The sequence below is a fragment of the Solanum dulcamara genome, chromosome 8 (genome assembly GCF_947179165.1).
Source record: "Solanum dulcamara chromosome 8, daSolDulc1.2, whole genome shotgun sequence".
Taxonomy (NCBI): Eukaryota; Viridiplantae; Streptophyta; class Magnoliopsida; order Solanales; family Solanaceae; genus Solanum; species Solanum dulcamara.
The window spans coordinates 70,001,387-70,023,054 of record NC_077244.1 but is presented as its reverse complement, the minus strand read 5'-3'; the positions used below and the strand labels follow the sequence as shown (position 1 = coordinate 70,023,054).

General features: G+C 32.4%; 1 protein-coding gene across 2 annotated transcripts; it reads right to left on the bottom strand.

The window, feature by feature from the left end:
* Positions 1 to 4,399: 4,399 nt before the first annotated feature.
* LOC129901145 (uncharacterized) lies at positions 4,400 to 7,092 on the bottom strand. Of its 2 annotated transcripts, XM_055976268.1 has the most exons (3): positions 6,787 to 7,092; positions 6,557 to 6,697; positions 4,400 to 6,200 (listed from the first exon to the last, which is right to left on the bottom strand). In XM_055976268.1, exon 3 carries the CDS (start codon positions 6,145 to 6,147, stop codon positions 4,885 to 4,887), a length of 1,263 nt encoding a protein of 420 aa, XP_055832243.1. In that variant the 5' UTR covers positions 6,148 to 6,200; positions 6,557 to 6,697; positions 6,787 to 7,092; the 3' UTR covers positions 4,400 to 4,884. The 2 variants fall into 2 exon arrangements, with proteins under 2 accessions (XP_055832243.1, XP_055832244.1); XM_055976269.1 differs by lacking the exon at positions 6,557 to 6,697.
* Positions 7,093 to 21,668: the final 14,576 nt, after the last annotated feature.

Sequence of the window (21,668 nt, the reverse complement as noted above, 5' to 3'; positions counted from 1 at the left end):
TCGCCCTCAAAGACAAGCAACCAACAAGAGATGTCCAGTAAACTTGACACTTCTCTTTCCTAACTGCTTCCTCCCACCAGCCCACCTCACCCCCAAAAGAGACTTGTCAGGTTGGCTAGAGGAAAGAGATAACTAGGAATAGCCCAATAATTATGAGCTTGAAACTGAACCAAAAAGAAAATGAAATTGAACAGACGTTCAAGGTTGGTGAAGCCTCTATTACCAGGGAATGATTTTGTTGCATGTTGTGATGGCTACAAGCCTCAAAATGTCCTTTAGGAATATCCTTTATAATAGAGGGAACACTCATATCCAAATGGAAACAGAGATCAAACAGAATGGACTCTGAATTTCTGAAGTCCACTTGCAGGATAAAATCTAATATCCCAGTCCATCCTCACAGATCTTGTAGCACAACATTTTCTCCAAATCCTGACAACTCGCCTAACTTTTCTTCACAAGATTCCACCTAAATGAATCCTCTAACTCTCCAAATTCTGCCCCAACCACTTGCAGAAACCAGTGCAAACACTAGATCAACTATTAAACAGAAAATGCCAACATTTTTCCTGACCCTTAATAACCTAACTTAAATACTTTATTTCAATATTCACTGGATCAAAAAGTTGTGGATCATATTTCCTGAAATACACAAACACACACACAAACAGTATGTGATAATATTTCTTAACAGATGAATGGAAACATTTTAGTTTACAATGTGTTAATCTGATGTTTAGGTGCAAAAGCCTACCTGTTTTTCTTATTACCTTAGTGACAATACTTTTTTTATAAGGTAAGATTTTATTGAAAAAGTGCCAAGCTGGTACAAAAGGAAACAGGATTCATACAAAGACCAAGCAGACAAGCTATTACTCTTTTCCTCCTACAATTCCAGAAAATCAGTGTATCCATACCAACTAACAGATTGCTTTTACACCAGAAAAACAGATAATGCAAGCATTTATTCTAGACTCCACAGCCATAAGGTCCAAAAGATGTAAAGTGGGATGGTCTTCCAAATTTGATTCAGACCTCTTGGAACCCTTTGAAATTTCCAGCTTTCTAATAAACTCCTTACATCTCTGAGCATTCCCCATAAGATGCCACGAAAGTTTACAAATAGGTCCCAACATTGTCTAGAGAAACTGCAGTGAAAAAATAGATGACCTATTGATTCCAGGTCATCTTCACATAAGTAGCATCTGTTGCCCAAAGAAAATCCTCTTCTGCAGATTTTTTGAGTTAAATATGCTCCCCGGGTTGCAGTCCATCCAAACAATCCACCTTCACAGGAGCTTTTGTTGTCCAAATCATCTTCCAAAGCCAAGTATTATCGCAATTACCTGACTCCTTTAACAGTGTAGTATAGCATCATTTAACTGAATTTTTTTTATCTTTATTGACTGTCCACATCAAAGAATCCACCTGACTCTTATCAAGCTGGACTGAGTTCAGTTGTTGAAATATCTGACAAAAGTCCTCCAGTTCCCAGTCATTCAAATTCCTTCTAAAATTGATCTGCCAACCTGAATCTGAATGAAATTCAGCAATAGTACCACTCTTATTAATGGAACAATTACAAGATAGGGAATCTATTCTTCAGACTTTCATCTCCCACCCAAACATCTGTCCAGAAATTTATTTTGCACTCATTCCCAACCTTCAATTTAGCACATTTCATATACTCTTCCCAGAGCCTACAAATATCCTTCCAAAATCCACTTTTAGGGGTCGTTTGGTAGAGTGCATTAGCAAATAGAATGCATGCATTAATTTGATGTATTAGTAATACCTTGCTATGTATAACTCTATTGTGTATTAAGGTGTGTATTACTACTACCATGGATTTCTAGGTATTAGTAATGCAATGAGATTTAATGCATGCATTAGCATGCTTAAAGACTCAATTGCCCCTCAAAAGCTTTTTTACATCTTTTCCACCACATTTGTGGATGGTATCTTTGTAAATAAATAATTTTAAAAAAAATAATTATGCAATGCATGCTATTTTTAATACACCAAACCAAACAATACATAAGAAATAATCAATGCAAGCATTACTAACACACACTATTTCATTATTCTTACACTCTACCAAACGACCCCTTAGCATTTAATTGAAGTAGAGGAGAACTCCACCTAACCTATTTACTATATATATCGCATAAATTAGCTTCTTCCAGATATCATTACCATCCATGTAGAATCTCCAAATCTATTTGAATAACAAACTCTTAATTTTAAATTCCAGACCCCCAACCCTCCACCTTTCTCATCTCCTAGTGACAATATTACACATGTTCCCACATTATCTTTGCCTACTTTTCCATTTCTGTAAGCAGCATTCTATGAAAGATGATATAAGTATTAATATATTTTCACTTCTTTTGCTTATTAATAACCTATGTTATAAATTGCCGATTTGTGATGGTTCATATATGCTATTACTTTCTTTGGGCATTTATTACTTGGATCGTATTTGCAATTTATTTACATACTCGAACAAATAGAAATTTGTGGGGTGCAAATTTCTTTTAAGAAGATTAATGCTAATTAAATACTTTTAACTCCTGCAAACAGAAAAGGGAAATTTCATTTTTATTCCTTTTTGAAGTGGTAAGCATTATTGATGTAAAAAAAAACAGCACTAAGAAAGTGCTGCTTACATCCAAACTAAAGGCAAAAAACTAGCAAAAAAGAGCTAGAATCTAAAGGGAGGAGCACCCAGTCTATGCTGTACCAAAGATTCTCCGAACCAAACTGGAAACCTCTTTTTTATTCTTAATTACCTCCTTGACAATTGGAGCAAAAGATATTTACATACCATAATTATAATTCCATGAAACTATTGAAGGACGGGAAGACTTGAAAAGATAAATCCTTAGCTGGCAAATTCCCATAAGAAAAAATTGCAAATGGGTTGATAATTGGCAGGCAGTGTAGTGAACTTACTGGTGTCCGGATTGTGTACAGCTTAGAAACATGTCTATCAATATGGAAGGTGTGCCTGTATTTGGAAAAGTACATAAGAGATAATGGGTGAAAGATGCTACACATAAAGATCAAGAACTAAGAAAAATGAAACAAATGATTATACGCAAATGTATATACTCTCTCTATATATAATGCATCAATACATACGTGTGTGTGTGTGTGTGCATGAGCGTGTGTGTAAAAAAAGTAATTATTCAGTTTTCCAGAAAAGTTATGCATTAGTTCAATTCAGGCTGTCAAAGCTAAGATATATCAGAGCAGTGAGACGTAAAAGGATAAACTTATTTCTTACCTTTGCACTTTCTGGTAGGTATTCTTGTTCTATGACCAGCATCAATTTCACAGTCCAGCAAGAGGGGCTAATATCGTCTTCATTTCAAACCTTTATTGCATTTTCACAACAAGTTATTTTCTTTACTACTTTACTTGCCTATCAGTTTTTCTTTTTACTCTCATTCGGTCAGCCTACTACTGATACCTATGTCATTCCATATAATTCAGAAATTCTCCAATTGAGGATATGATTTGCACTTGTTGTCAAGACCAGCTCCCTGTTGAGATTCTCCGACTACACAGACCGCATGAATAAAGAGCAATGATACATCTTTGAGAGTTAAATACATTGAGACAAAAAAACTATATATGCAATTAAAGAAAATATATAAGCTGAGACACGATAACAAAAGTAAAAGCTAATGCTGTCAATCACACAACACTTCTCAGTCACTGGTCAATTCTATAGCATAAAATCCTCAGTACTAAGTGAATTTAGTCTAATATAACTCCTGCGAGACTAGAAACTTCCCAAATTTTAGTGAGAAAGAAGAAGAAGAATACAACACAGCAACGTAACTCAAGAACTTGAACGGAAACACAATCTTTTAGGAAATGGACAAATATGGAATCTGTAATATGTTAAAGCCAGTACCTAAGTTATTACACAGTAACCAATTAGTAGTAAAATAGGCTTGCATCTCACTGAAGTATTCAACGAGTCTATTCCTCATCACAGAATAGGACAAACAGAGTTGGATGCCTTACTGTATCTGTACAAAGCTGTCTTCAATCCTATTGATTATGCGAATATATTACAGCTAACATGCTTCACATGCAAAGAGGTACACTACATCAATCCACAATTTATAAGCAAATTGAAAGATCAGATACTTGGTGCTTCTAGCAATCAAGAACATAGACGTTAATGAAGTCAAACAGCAAGTAGAGTAAATTGAGAGGTATTCCAGCTTGTGTGACCCTGTTGTGGAGGCTCAAACAATGAAGTTCTAGTTCTTTGGTGTAATTAAAAAAGTATAGAGGATAGGCACAAAATCAGGCATACGCATATGAACTTTAATTCCGAAATAAAAATCTATAAGCTCAATTAAGCTACTGGAAAAATGTATTGTTAATGTTGAGGTTTCAATCAATTTTGATGTTGAAGATACATACACATTCAGCTAGTGCATCATTCAGTTTCACCTTTCAGCTGAAGTACTAGGCTACACATTTATTCCTGCAAAACTGTTCTAAATTTGCTCATTGACCATAAATTACAGGAGAATGCAGATACCCAGAGAGAATTATGCTAATGATACAACAGTGCAACCAACAGGGGCATTCTTTTTTCAAGTCCCTTCCAGTAGTTGCTAACGAATGGGATGCCTCTGGCCAAAATTAAGGCCCTGCAGCAGGTCAAATAAAGATTCCTGGATCTTGTCCTTATCACCTTGAAAGAGACAAATTTGACCTCAACAGCTGTTTACTGGATCAAAAGGCCATTAAGAAAACTGTAGCAGAGTGACTGCACAAAACTTGGAAAGAACTGTGCCCTCTGATCCAGTTGGGACTGGTAAAAGCTTGACCTGAAGACAGCAAAGTGCACATGTCTTATTCCTCAACTGCATGTGTTAATTTCTCCAGCAACAGTGGCCAGTCTTCACCAAGTTGGCGGGGGTTCAGCTCCATGGCAACCCTAAAATCTTGCAATGATACCTGGTTAGCAGGAGCATGCTCGTGCACAGCTTCTGACGATCTACTACCATTCATCTGTAAATGATGACCTGGTCTGAGACCATTAACGAGCTTCATATAAGTCTGCTGCTTCTTGGTATTGTTTGTTGTAGGTTCATGCCCTGACCTTGCTCCCACAAGTTGGAGACAAGATTTGATTAAACCTTTTAAGTAAGAATCCAAACCATTGTTCAACAGATTGGCACAATCCGTGGCCACCCCATCAAGGCCCTGTTCTGCAGAAATCTGCTCCATGCGTTCCCTCAGAGTTACACTGTTCAACAAGGCACGAAAACTAGAAGAGCTAACACATCTACTACTTGCTGCTAAAGGTACTGATCTATGTGCTCCACCTACACTAACGGGGCAAAATGGAACCCCAAGGGGAGCTTGGAGTTGACTCCTAGCATGCATCTCTTTTCCATCATCTCTAGTTTTGTCTTTATTGTTCTGTAAAAATACTGAATTTTGCAGTGATCTCTTCATAACAGAAAATTTGGCAGTTTCTTGATTGAATCCCTGCCTTTCATCATCTGTTTGCTGCATGATTCCTTGATGATGATGCACCACTCCCTTGACATTAGGTGGATTCAAATCCCCATTTTCCTTAGTAATTTCGAAATCACTCGATTCCATCATAGTTGCTTGTTGAAAAGTAAAACTATTCTTCCCATTTGATCCAAGCACACTACGACGATCCCCAGACCTACGATCACGATATCCTGTCCTGGCCTTCCGAGGAGATAATGGCAACACGGCACCATTGGACAAACCTGGTTGACCTGAAGCCTGGTTTGAGGAAACATGCACTCCATTTTGGTCATAAGCATCATCTAAGGGCTCTTTACTTCCAACCGCTACACCAGGCTTCACTATACCACCTTCATTAATTGGTGGAGGAACTTTTGCACTACAAGCATTTCTCAGAATAGAACGAATGAACTGATTATGCAACGGAATGTTTTCTCTCCCCAAGATCCTAAAACAAAGCTTATTGAACTCAGCCTTGCTTAGCTTCAAGCTCAATAGCCTACTTAAGTAATGAAAGTACTGCTTTGAACCCTCTGGTCCAAGTTTCTTCACTATCTGAGCTTTCAATTCAGAAAGATTAATCCGGGAATGCTGGTGTGGCGGTTGCATCTCCGTCAATACATATATTCCACCAACAACAAGCCAAAAACTCAAGTTTTCCACTGTTCAAACAAACAGAAGGTCAATGGTAAGAACCCAATTCACCACTAAATTAGGGTTTTGCCATAATTCCACAAACACATAATAGAAACAACATTAAATCCCTCTAAAATCAATCCCAGCATTGCCAAATCAAAACCCATCTCAAACCCTCTAACTTTTAACAGTTTAAGGATAGGAGGGGTCGAGTTCCAAATCAGAGATCCAAATTTTCAACTAACTCTCCCTCCAAAAGTCCCAATCCTAAAATAAAAATAAAAACTCAAATTCCACGTTCAAGAAACCTCAAACCCAATATCCAAAATCAAAACTTTAACACAGAGAAACCCTCCATTTCCAGCAAAATACAAATATCTACCTGAAATTCGAAGTAAACCCTTGGCTTTATTCCCAATTCAACAAACTCCAATCCCCAATAATTCACTTAAAACAGACTTAAAATGCCACCTGCTGCTTAAAAAGAAAACTTGAAGTTACCCACTTCAACTTCAAATTTATTCTGCAGGAAATTGGGTTCAAAAAAGGGATTTAGCTTACCCGGTGTAAAGAAATTGAAGTTCACAAACAAAGCGAAGTAAATTGGCTTACCTTATTGAGCTACCTGAAACTGATTCAAAATTCAGATTCAGAAAAAAACAAATGCTTTTCCCACTCTTATTTGTTCATTGAAACCCATATAGCTTCTTCTTCCATTGCTCTACAACATTGTTCCGCATTTCGATTTTCCCTTTTGCTCTGTTTATTGCAACAATTCACCGTTCTGAATCAGAAATTAGAAGACCCAATTCCCTTCTTTATTTCTCTGATCGATATATACTCGCCTTCTTCCTTCTCTCTGAATCGGACTCTTTTTTCTCGTTTTTCTTTTCTGTCTGATTAGAAAAAAGAGTAATGTTTTTTTTCTTCTTTTTCTGCTATTTTTTCCTGAATTATATAGTGATATATTTTTTTATTTATTTATTTTGGTTTAGTGATATATAAGAATTTACTCTCCACGCTCTCACTATTTCGTGGTACAACACGCGAGTTTTTATTGGGTATTTAGTGAGGCGTGCGCGTTGAAACAGTTATTGAGCGTGGGTGTAAATAAGTTTCAAAGGATAATTTTTGCATTTTAATTATTTTTTGTTTAGTTTTTGAGTATTATGATATAATTTTGATTGTGTTTAAACTAATTATAAAAAATGATTTTGTTAGAACAAGTGTATTGGAAAATTAATTATTTTACCTTAAAATTTCAAAATATTTTAGAAATATATTAGATTATCAAAATTACACTTGTGACGGTATTATTATAAAACTTGGGCAATTCAGATTATTTTGACCAATTAAATTTAGCGTAAAATTTAATTTTTTTCTTTTTTTTATAATATTATTCATACGTCCTCCATTAAAATATCGCTTAAAAAATAACCCATGGCAATGTTTAAGCTACTTTTCAAAAATGATTTGTTAGAACAAGTATAATAAACTTTAAAAACTTTTTAGAAATATATTATATAATCAAAATTGCATCCATGACGATATACTATAATTTTTTTTGCATATCATTATTTTTAAACATATTCACAAAATTATCAAAATTGCACTAAACGATACACAATTAGTAAATTTGTGCAACTCATAATAATTTTACAGTGTAACGATATTACTATAAAATTTGGACAATTCAGATTACTTTTACCAATTAAATTTAGCATAAAATTTAATTTTTTTTCTAATAATATTTATTCGTACATCCTCCATTAAAAGATCGCTTAAAAATAACATCATTACGATGTTTAAGCTAATTTTCAAAAATAATTTTGTTAGAACAAGTATATTAAACTTTAAAAACATTTTAGAAATATATTATATAATCAAAATTGCATCCGTAACGATATACTACAATTTTTTTTTTTGCATATTTCATTATTTTTAAACATATTAACAAAATTATCAAAATTGTACTAAACGATATACAATTAGCTCAACCAAGTAAATTTGAGGAAAATTCAATTTTTCCCTTAATTTCTTTAAATTTTACTCATCCATGTCCTCCATTTAAAATCGATTCAAAAACAACCCCGTCACAATATTTAAATTGATTTTTAAAAATGATTTTGTGAGAACAAGTGTATTGGAAAATTAATATTTTTATACAAAACCTTAAAAACATTTTAGAAATATATTAGATTAAATAGACTGTAATTAATTTTTAAACACATAAAAAATATTATCAAAATTGCACTCATAATGATTTACTGTAAAAATAAATAAATTGTTCATCATTATTACCAATTAAATATGGGAATAAATTCAAATTTTCCCCTGAATTTTTTTGATATTGCTCATTCATGTCCTTCACTAAATGATCGCTTCGAAAATAACCTCCTCGTTATTAAAACTTATCATACATATTCTTCATTTTTAACAAGGCTCCAATAGGCATATTTTATGTATATATGTGCTAACTATATTGAATTACCGCGTAAATGAGATATGTACGAGAAAAAAGAGAAGGAAAACCTAAATTTACCTTTAAATTTGTGAAAATTAATCTTTCATACCGAACGTTAAAATGTGTTTTAAGGGTAACATTCTCATGCCCATGCAACAAGAAAGGGGGGGGGGGGGGGGGGAAGAAAAGAAGAGGAAGAGTAATGAATGTTATAGATATAACATGTCTAGAAAGGAATGGCAATGGCTTGTATAAGCATGGAGAGGGGTTAGTTAATTATATTCAAGCAACCAAGGGAGGTAGACAGATTCGGAGACAATATTAAAATTTAATATATTTGATAGTTAAAATTTTCTTAATCTGATTTATATTGTACTTCTAAAACATGAGTTCAAACTTAACAACTATATATATAATGATTTTTCTCAAAATGTACATCGAAAATAGTTAAATTGAATATATTATACCTAGTGTTTATGAGATGCATCCAGCCTTGGAAATATGTAGAAGGGTGTGCAGCATCAAGTTAACCAGGAGAGTGTCATTCAAGGCAAATAGGCAATAGTACAACGTTAAGGCAATGCATGTGACTTAATATTCTTTAAAAGTCGAGTTAATTAATGTTACGCCCGATAAAATTATCAAAATACTCCTAGACAAAAGAACGCTCGTACAATACATCATCCTTGATCTTTTCGACCAATCTGAGGTCAGAATACCGATCAGGGGGAAAAATCATGTGGAAAACTGGTCTTGATTGAATTTTAGGCCAACGGAATCAAAAGATAATTTTTTGGGGCAAAAGCAGCCTAACCAGAAGAGTGTACGACAGGTCTGCGTCACCGACCTGCCCCCACCTAGTTCATTTTCTCACTTTGTTCATAAAAAGCATTTGACAAGTGCGTTTTATGTGTTGCGCGACTTTTGTACATAAATCGCATTTGACAAATGCGATTTATATGCAATTTTCCCGTACGTTTTTCAGCTTCAGTGAGGGGCATTTCAGTCTTTTCTCCACCCCTCCTATACTTAACCCACGACTGATATAGACCGTTTTCGACCTTATAAGGGTTTCTAAACTCATTCCTTAGACTTTTAACGCATTCAAGCAAAAGAAACTAGGGCTAAGGAGAGGAGAAAGGGCTAGGGTTCAAGAATTTCAAGCCAGAATCTTGCCAGTTTGATTGACCAATCTTTATCCCAGGTATGTAAGGCTAAATTAAAGCATGTATATTGTTCTTCCATGTGCCCCATGATTGTGATAGGTTGATCTGTGAATGATTTGAGTCCCCATGATTGTGTTTCAAGAGAATTTCCTTAAATTTAACATATTTTACATAATATTGCGTAATTGATGTTTTCTACAAACTTGTTTCTCGAACAAATAATTTTTAAACTTATTACTTCATAAATCCTAAGAGTATTTTGACTGATATTAGATGTATATACCTAAGGATTGAATCTAGAGCCTTGAACTTGTGAATGTATGATTGTGATTGAAATGTGAACATGATGATTAGTCTTGATGAAACTTGATAGTCCTCTATATTTTCATAATTGAACCTAACTGAATGGTCTCAACTAAATATTGTCAAAAATAATTTTTCCAACTACTCTTAAATGATTGGGAATGATTGGAAGATTGATTGGTTGAAATTATTGATTGGATAGAACTCATGAACTGATAAGAGTCCATATGAGACTTGTTGATTGGTTGATTGGAATTGATTGTCTTATGAGCATTGAGTCTTGGGAGGAGTATCAAACACCAAATTAGGTAAGAGTAAGTAATAACTCGAACCCAATAACTGCGTAGCTAGCGTAATGGAGGATTGAACCGTTAATGTCCTAAAAAGATACGACTTGAATGATTGATTGGATGATTTGTCCTTTACCCTGGCAAAGTACTGGACGGTTGTGGCAATAGCAACGAGCTTGCTGTACGGTCACTGGGCCATAAGTGATTGTTGTCGGATAAGAAAAACACTCATATAGGTCTTGATAGTACTCTGATTTGATTCGATTGGATCGGATTGGATTGGGTTGTATATGATTGGTCTCTGTCTAAACCTTGCTCTTGCTTTAGACTTATGACATCCTGATTGAATTCCTCATCTTTCTGATTTGAGATATCTAAACTGGTATTATTCTACCTTGATGCATGTTTCATTCTGCCATATTACATACTTGTATATTTCACGTACTGACGTTAATTTGGACCTGCATCATTTAACGATGCAGAGACAGATTTAAGAGATCATCAACAGGCGCACCGTTGAGGATCTGTTCACACTCAGCTTATTGGTGAGTCCTCCCTACATTTGGGGGATACCACTTATGTTATTCTTGCATTGAGTTTACTCTTTTCATGCTGATGGTAGCCATGAACCTGTCATTGGCACCAATTAGATGATAGTGATAGAATCTTCATAGACTAGATAAAGATGGTTTGATTGAATATTTTTATTCCTTGAATTGTTCTTGTCAGACTATTCTCATGACATAGATTAAAGTTTGATTTGTTGGCCTATGGCCTTTCTTCCTTGAATTAGAGTGTTGTTTGGAATTGTCCATCTAATTGTCTTTTTATTTTAAGTCTTCCGCTGATTGAATGAACGAACGGATGTGTGATCAGGCTAAGTGATTTGTTTTGGAGCCAATAATGATTTTTGAGCGCCGACCACGTCTAGGGTACCCTCCCGGGCGCAACAATTAATATCATTGATTCACATGTCAAATAGAATAAACAATGAATTACATCATTTATTTAAGAAGGTTTGCCGATAAATAAATTCCTTGAGTGATTTGATAGTATTAACAAATTAAATTTCATATTAACAATACATATATAATTTAATCTCATAAGTGTTACTTATTTCGTTCATTTTTACTTGTCACGTTTCACTTTTTGAAAGTCAAACCACAAAGTTTTTGGATATCTAAATATATTGAATTAATCTAATTCAGTTTAGCTTAAAAAATTAGTTAAATTAACTCTCTAGTAAAAGTAAATAAATGAATACTTTTTAGGTGGAAGGCCAATTGAGAAAGATACAGTATAGGGAGGGTGCCCGGTGGTCACTACTCACTACTTACAAAGAGAATTAGGGTGGCTTTCAATATTGGAGGTGGAAGATAGAGTTGGCTCTTCATATTCTCAGACTGCTTATATACATATTATTTCATATAAGAAATATGAGCGACATTTGAAGTGTGATTTTCACTTTTCTTTTGACTGATCCTGATCAATTTGGTTAGGCAGCAAAATTTAAATAGAATAATTAAAAAAAAATCAATAATTAAAACAAATGTTAGGAAGTTAATTACTCCTTCCATTATGTTCTGTCCAGGACTATTTACTTATTAGTTCGTTCACAAAGAAGAAACATTTTTTAAAAAATATTTTCTTGATAAGAATCTGTTATATAATAAATTATTATGTTTACAAGTTTCAAAAACATTGTAACCATATTAATGTTGGAAAAATTCGGACAGCATATCAACTTGGATCACTAATTGGCATCAAATAACTCAATTTTATTAAACTATTACCTTGTAGCCTTATATACACATATCATATTAAAAACTTGATATTTTATAATCAAATATTGTATCTATAAACATTTAAGGAGCTTGGATATCAATTTCCGATGTGTTTGAAAAAGACTTGAGACGATTTGAATTGGATTTTATATTGAAACTTTAAAGTTAAAAAGACGATTCTATCTATGTATGTCCGTTGTATTTGTTGTATATCAATCTATACCATAATGTATATTCATTATCTCCTGCATATTACACATAATATCCAGGAAAATTTATGTGTTATACATACATAATATAAAACGTAATATATGCATATCACAAAGATATTCATGAAAATTTGTACGTAGGGGTGCTTATATGATGGTTCGATTGGATATATATTTGCGTTCAATAATTCGACTTATCGATTATCAATTTATATATATTAATTCGAAATGAATTTAGCGAAGATAGCTTGAGTATCACGCATATTGAGATAATTAATTAAGTGAGCATCAATTTCAAAATATTTTTGTTAGAGTTTAGAAGCAGACTAACAATGATCCAATGGAGGTGACTAGTGCGGGGATTTTCATATACTACTTGGGTTAATGGTCAAATTAATATTAAAAAAAATGAGCAATATGTACCTTGCTTCGTTAAGTCGTTAATTATAACCTTATACCAATAAAACTAATTTGTAGTTGGCTTATCAATTACAGAGTAGTTTTGAACAAACATATTTATATATAATGTTCACTGATATACACAACATACAACGTGATATACACATTGCAGAAATATATGTCTTTTTACTTGAAACAAGTCCAAACCACTTTTAATGTTTCTCAAAATAATATACTCTCATCTAAGTGTTTCCAACCATATTTGTGCAATCAAGACCCTTCAATGAGTGATTCATAATTTTCCTCCTTGTGTCGAATTCAAAATGATATATTTGTGTTGGAGTTATTCAAAGGGTGATACACAATCTCTTTTGTTGACTTATCTTCAATAGAACTCTCTGCTTTCAATGTTTGGTTAAAATATTTGATGCATAATTTTTTTTGAAGGGTGTATGTTCTAACTCATGTAATAAGACGAGAATACTGAGTTTCCTATACTTAGATTATAATTGAAGATGACTATACAAACCAATTAAGTTATTATCTTCAAAACCACAACACTTAAATGATCATTAGATTCATTATATCCATTTTTAATTTATGGATCATAAGTTTCAAAATTTCTCTATTTTTTTAATTTCTTAAATTGTATGTCTAATTAAACTGAAACACATAAAATAAAAGGAAGAATGGTATAATAGTGTTATTTTCAAAAAATTGCTTACTTTCTTCGCACTATATCTTGGATTTATTTAGTAGTGTTCTGCTCCGCTCTACGTAAATTTTGTATCGCTGTTTTAAATATTTGCCTCATTATCATTATCATCACTTATCCAGACCCACGTTGTGGGATTTCACTGGGTTGTTATTGTTGTTGTATCATTATCATCACTGGGTTCAATCTTCCAAATTCAGAATATTAATGACAACGAAGTAGGTCGTATTAATAAAATATGGCATCATGAGGTCATAATATTATCTAATATTAAAAATTCCCTAACAAGTCCAAGCAGACTTTCCTATAGATATGAACTACAGATGGAAAAATAAATCGAAACCACGAGACCCATAAATTTGGAGCGGCGCTATGAAAGACGAACCTTGGATCCAATTATTTTGACTTTCGTGTCAAAGAGGTGTTACTACAAAAGGTACTACTATCATTATAGTTTTTTTTTTTGTTTTTTCACTAGGTGTTTGGAATCTACGTTGGAGTCCTGAGTTAATCTGAATCACGCATTGCAAGACTCATTCGGGGTGACAATTCCAACATATTTTTCTCCATACCCAGAACTCAAACTCGAGACATCTGGTTATGGGTGAAGCAGTCCCACACCATAACCCATATTGGTACTATCATTATAGTTATATCAACATATTGTTGTTGTTGTTGTTGCTGTAAAACAGTTATATAAATCAAGAAGCATAGTATGGCTAATCAAAATTTGTTTGGGATTGAGATATATTTCGCTCTCCGCATCGGTTGATGATGGAATGATTGTTTTCATACTTATCTTTTGAATTACTTTTTGAGATTGAATTAATTTTAGGGGGAAAACTTAGCTATACAATTTAGCCTCCCAAATTACTCATATATAATAGTAGTTTGACATTACTAACATAACAATAGAATATTTACCTAATAGAATAAAATTTTAAAACAAATCGGTAATTCCAAAATAAATAACGCACAATTCATTATTGAATTGAATTTAAATTTTTTGATTTTCTCCATTCAGCTATTTACCTTCCACAAATATCTCAATCATTATTCAACTCTTCTCTTTCATAACCTCAAAAGAACGTATTGTAATCAAAAGTAAACTCTGTATCTCCTGTTAAACTATTTTCAATGACTAAAAGCAGTAATGTGTCAATTTTAATTCAGCACGACGGAAGATGATGTAACAGGTATGTATCAGTTTTTAAATTACTTTCGAGTTTTTTTTATAAAATATAGTGTTATGTCTTCATCCCTTTAGTTATAAACTCTTTCTAGGAGTATAATCCATAGAATTTTTTTACTCATACTGGATTTTTCGAAGAAGCAAACACAAATATTTTGTTTAGTTAGAGATGAATTTTAAGGAAAAAAAAGAATGAAAATAAACAAAACCAAAGTTATTACCAGAAAAATGTGGGATGAATAGCTTCTTCCGTCTTGAAACTAATGTTTAATGTAGGAATTGATGAAAATCAACTAAATGGTCTTCCTTTCTTGAAAAGGAAAAAAAGAGAGAGAAAAGATGATCTTTAATAAAAAAATGTTTTCAAAGATAATTGTGATTTAAATTTCAAAAAGTAAACAAAATAAATCTTGACTCGCACAAAATCACAACACTAAGCCAAAAAATAGGTATAAAAACATGTATAACAGTGTAGTTTTATTAAGTTTTCGTATTTGTAATTAAAAACACAATGTTATAAATAAAAAGGAGTACATTTATATAATGTAAATTAATGTCTTAATCTTAATTTCTAGTAAATTTTTTAAATTTTATTATTTCCTTTTTCGATTATGGTATTAGGGTCAAACTCCATCTCATTTCCTTGTTTATTTCATATCGAAAACGCAAACACAACTTTTTTGTCTGATTAGAGATGAATTTGAAGAAAAAAAGAATGAAAAGAAATAAACCAAAGTTATTACCAGAAAAATGTGGGATGAATGTCTTCTTCCGCTTTGAAACTAACGTTTAATTTTGGAATTGATGAAGACCAATTAAATGGTCTTGGTTTCTTGAAAAGGAAAATAAGAGAGAGAAAATGAGATCTTTAATAAAGAAACGTATCCAAATATAATTGTGATTGAAATTCCAAAAGTAAGCAAGAGAAATTTTGACTTCCACAAAAACAGCACACTAAGCCAAAAAATAGGTATACAAATATGTATTACCTTGTAGGTTAAGCGAAAAAATAGGTATAGAAATATGTATAACCTGTTAGAGAAAATTACAAGATTACAGATTACAACTGAAAAAATTAAATGAAGAAAATAAATTATCTTTAGGCTGAAGCGCAGATATCTTGCTCTCGGAGACTCAAGCCCACTGCAACAAATCTTTTCACCTGTCCAGCAGTAGTCCTCTTGACTTGTCCCCTCCAGGACACAACAGCCTTATCACAAAGTGTAACTCAACAAACTCTAGACAAGAGTTGAGTCTAAAGCTCCACAACAAGAACACTTCCCTTCAACTAATAAGAACACTTTCCTTAATACACTATATATTTTCTTCCATTTCAAAACAAAGAAGACCTCTCTATTTATAGGAGAGGAAGGCATTAAAAACAAAAAAATAAATGGAATGCCACCATTAATATTTAGTGCACCACTTACTAGTGATAGTTAGGTTTAAAAAAACAAAATGGAATGAGTAACATATGCACTAACTCCAAATGAAGTAATGCAACACTTTGACCCAAAACTAATGCATATTAATACTATTGAAAATTAATATTAAAATGCTATAGACCAACAATGTTCCACTCATTTTAATATTATTTTAAGAGAGTCTATCAGCTGAAGAAAGATTACTATGCATAATGAAGGTATGCTCGGCATGGAACCTCCACTTAGTGAAACAATAATTTTTACTCCAGAGTCGTAGTGGCCTCAGACTTGAACTATGACTGCTTAAGAGATATAATATATTACTACTCACACATAGTAATCAAGGTGTTGACATGAGCTTTAATAACCAGCACATTACGGCCATGTGTTATCCTAGTTATATGAGTGCTTTTGAGAATAAGGTCAATTCTCATAGGAAGCGACTTACTTCCACACTCACATATGTGCAATCTTTCGAGACTGCTCCTGTAAGTTAAACACTCCACCCATATAGACTACAGATTTTCATTAAGAGTTTTGTAAACTCAACATCCACAAATCACTACAGGAAATAATGCATTCACATCATAGGGAGGGATTGAAAAATGGTGCATTTTTTTTCACAACAAGTCATCATATGATTCGTTTTTCCATTGAACTTGGTTATAGGATCTCTAGTCCCCAGATTGGGTTTTCTCATATATGACTCATGGATTTATAGGCTTCAGTCTCATCCTCCTCGATGTGCTCCAGACTTTTTCTCTTGTTAAGGCCTTAGTAAGAAGATCTGCAAGATTATCACCAGATTTGACATAATCAACATTAATTGTACCACTTGTCAAATACTATCTTAAACTACTGTGTTTTCTCCTTATAGGTATGGATTTACCGTTGTAATGACGATTTTGAACTCTATCAATTGCTTCGATTCTATCACAATGAACTAAAATAGGAGAAATTGGTTTTTCAAAATAAGGTATTTGAAATAATAAATCTCTTAACCAATTCGCTTCCTCACTAGCTGAAGCTAAAACAATTAGTTCAATCTCCATGGTAGAGTTAGCAATTATAGTTTGGTTTTTTGATTTTCAACAAACAACACCACCACCCAATATAAAAATATAACCAGTGGTAGGACAGGAATCATCTGTTAGAGACTTAGAGTGTTCCAATCTGCATCAGAAAAGCCTTCAAGAACAACAAGATATTTTTTATAGAATAAACCATAAAGTTTTGTTCCAATTAAATATCTCATATCTCTTATTATAGCATGCCAATGTTCATTACCTAGCTTACTTGTAAACCTGCTAAATACTCCTACTGTATATTCAATATCATACCTAGTGCAATCAGTCACATATCTCAAACTTCTAATTAAGCTAGCATTTTTCTTTTGATTTATCGCATCATTTTCACTTTGAACAGAAAACAAGTGTACACTTGAATCAAAAGGAGTTAAAACATGCTTGCAATCAAAAAATTTATATTTTTTCAAAATTTTCTCACCAAGATCTTTCATATCAAAATTACTTCTAAGAATATTCTTAGTATCATCAATAACATTCATATTAGAGCCAAAGATCAATAAATCATCAACATATAAGCAAATAATAACATGTGTATTATTTCAAGACTTATGATATATGCACTTATCACACTTATTTGTTTTAAAATCATGTTCAATCATGTAGGAATCAAACTTATCATACCATTGTCTTAGTGCCTGTTTCAAGCCATATAGGGATTAGTAAACTTACATACTCTGCTTTCTTGACCTGCTTCAACAGAACCCTCGGGTTGTTTCATATAAATTTCTTCATTTAGGTCTTCATTTAAAAAAGTAGTTTTAACATCTATTTAATGAATATGCAAATCAAAAATTACAGTCATAGTAATTAAAAGTCTAATGGATGTTATTTTAGTTACAGGTGAAAAAGTATCAAAAAAATTTTAGGCCTTCTAGTTGTTTAAAATCTTTAGCAACTAGTGTAGCCTTATATATATCAATAGATCCATTTGATTTTAATTTTTTTCGCAAGACCCACTTGCAACTAATTATTTTACAACCTGGTGGTAAATCAACTAACTTCCAAATTTTATTAGAAATTAGTGATTCCATTTCATCATTTACAGTCTCTTTTCAAAAAAAAGAATCATGTGAAGATAAAACTTCTTGTAAAGTGATAGGGTCATCTCCAAGATTAAAAACATAAAAATCAAGACCAAAATCTTTTTCTACTCTAGCTCTTTTACTTCTTCTTAATTCAAAATCATCAATTTCTTTATTTTTAAAGTAGAAGTAGAAGAACTAGGTAGTGACAAAATATTTTGTTCAATCCTTTGACCCCCACTATTTTTAGTATCAAAAGAAAATTTATTTTCATGAAAAATAGCATCACCTGATTCCATTATAATATTGTCTTCAAGATTAAAAAATCTATAGGTTGTACTATTTGAAGCATAACCAAGAAAAGCATAAATAGTAACTTTTTTATCCAACTTTATAATTTTGGAATCCATTAGCCTCACAAAGGCAAGACAATCTCAACTCTTAGATATCCCAAATTTGGCTTGAGACCTTTCCACAACTCAAAAGGTGTCAACTTAGTCTTTTTATGAGGCACACGATTTAACACATAACACGCACTCAAAATAGCTTCACCCCAAAAATTTAGAGGTGCATTAGTCAATAAGCATGACATTAGTTAATTCAATAAAAATTTTATTTTTCCGTTCCACTACACTATTAGACGAAGGAGAATAAGGAGGAGTAGTTTCATGAATTATTCTCAATGATCTAACAAAAGAATTAAACTCATTAAAAAGACTCATATTCACGGCTTCTATCACGTATATTTCTTTTTATTTTCTTTCCAAACTAATTTTCAACCTCATGGAGAATTTTTTAAATTTTTTTAAAAACATCACTTTTATTTTTCATTAAGTAAACATATGTAAACTTAGAAAAATCATCAATGAAAGTGATAAAATATTTATTTCCTCCATGAGTTAAAATTTCTCCAAGTTCACAAATATCAGTGTGAACTAATTCTAATAAATCTGTTTTTCTTTCAACTGAAAAATGAGGCCTTTTAGTGATTTTCTCTTTACTACAAGCCTCACACTTTTCAAAAAAAAATTTAATCACTGGGATTAATCCTAAATTACTCATGATTCCAACATAACGATTATTAATATGACACAAATGAGTATGCCAAAAATTAGTAGAAGAGAGCATGTAAACAGAAGTAGAAACTTTATTCATTTCAACATTCAACTTAAACATCCCATCACAAGCATACCCCTTTCCCATAAAAAGTACATTTTTTCACAATTACATATTGATCAGATTTAATAATTTGTTTGAAGCCTGCTTTATTAAGAAGAAAACTAGACATTAAATTTTTTCTCATGGAAGGAGTATAAAGTACATCTTTTAAAGTTAACATCCTTCCAGAGGTAAAACACAATTTCATGTCTCCCGTTTCAAGCATTTGAGTAGTATGAGAATCATCAATAATGATGGCTTTGGGATCCTTAAAAGGAGTATATTTTTTAAATCAATCTTTGTCATAACAAACATGACATTTTGCACCAGAATCAACCCACCATCCATCAACATTCTCAATCATGTTTTGTCTGTAATCATTACCACGGAAGGCTCTTCGGTAACGTTTGCATGAGGTGTAGGACCACGTTTTTGATATCTGTAAAATTGAGCAATATGCCCACTCTTTTCACAGACAAAGCACGATCCCTTATCTTGAACTTGTTGATTTTGTGCTTGGTTATTTTCACCATTATTTTTCTTGGGAGGTCTATCATTATTTTTCTTGAACTTTTTCTTCTTAGGCTTTAAAGAGGTATTTTTATTAGATTCAGGAGTAGCATTATTTGAAGTAACTAAATTTACCTTTGTTGTGATGTTGCTCTCTTCTTTTTGTAAAAGTGCATCATGGCCCCTTGCTTCCTCTTCCATGTGTATTTTCATTATCAACGTCTCAAGAGAGGTTTTCTTTTGTTTGTGGCGCATAGTTTTTTAAAACTCCTTCCAAGAAGGTGGAAGTTTATCTACTATGCCACAAACAATAAGATTATTACCAATTTTGACTTCCTCAAACCTGAGCTCTCCAACGATCATTATAAAGTCTTGAGCTTGGTCTATCACTGATTTGTCATCCATCATTTGGAAACAAAAAAATTGGCCAGTAGCATATTTTTTCGCTCCATCTTCTTCGGTATCATACTTACTCTGCAATGTTTTCCAAATTTTCTTTACACTAGAGTAAATTCTATCATAATAATTATAAAAAATTATCTGATAGATAATTAAGAATATAATACCGACACTTGTAGGAATCATTATTGTACTTTCCACTTTCTCTTGATAAGAAATAAGTTCATCATTATCAATGGAAAGGATGTCAATTTTATTAGGATTCTTCTCAATTAACACATATGAAACATTGAGAAGACTTAAGTTGAAAAATACTTTATCCTTTCATCTCTTGAAATGATTACCATTGAACCGAAATGACTTGTTAAGATCTCCTATCTTGTTATCCGTGGATTTTTCAATTGTAGCCATTTGAATCTCCTTAAAATTGTTAGAGAAAATTACAAGATTACAGATTACAACTGAAAAAAATAAATGAAGAAAATAAATTCTTTTTATGCTGAAGCGCAGATATTTCGCTCTCTTTAAGAAGATTCAAGCTCACTGCAACAAATCTTTTCACCGGTCCAACAGTAGTCCTCTTGATTTGTCCTTTTAGGATACAACAGCCTTATCACAAAGTGTAACTCAACAAACTCTAAACAAGGGTTGAGTCTAAAGCTCCACAACAAGAACACTTCCCTTCAACTAATAAGAACTCTCTTTTTTGACATACTTAATACAGTCTATATTTTCTTCCACTTCAAAACAAAGAAGACCTCCCTATTTATAGGAGAGGAAGACATTCAAAAGAAACAAAAAAACATAATGAAATGCCATTAACATTTAATGCACAATTATCATTTAGTGCACCAATTATTAGTGATAATTAGATTTAAAAAAAAACATAATGGAATGAGTAACTCCAGATGGAGTAATGCAGCACTTTGATCCAAAATTAATGCATATTAATACTATTCAAAGTTAATATTAAAATGCTAAAGACCAACATATCCGTGTAGGTTTATTAAGTTGTCATATTTGTAATTAAAAACTTAATGTTGTAAATAAAAAAGAATACATTTATATTATGTAAATTCATGTCTTAAACTCAATATTCTAGTATTTTTTTTAAAATTTTACTATTTATTTTTTTTGATTATGATATCAGAGTCAAACTTCATCTCATTTTCTTGTTTATTCAATAGCTAAGAAGCAAACACAAATTCTTTATCTGGTTAGAAATGAATTTGAAAAAAAGAAGAAAATGAAAACAAACAAATGATTACCAAGTAAATGTGGAATGAATGCCTTCTTGAGTATTTTTGTGTGTATAGATTACACAAAGGGCCTTAATTCCCATGCGATGACCGTCTATTTTTGTGCTTGTTG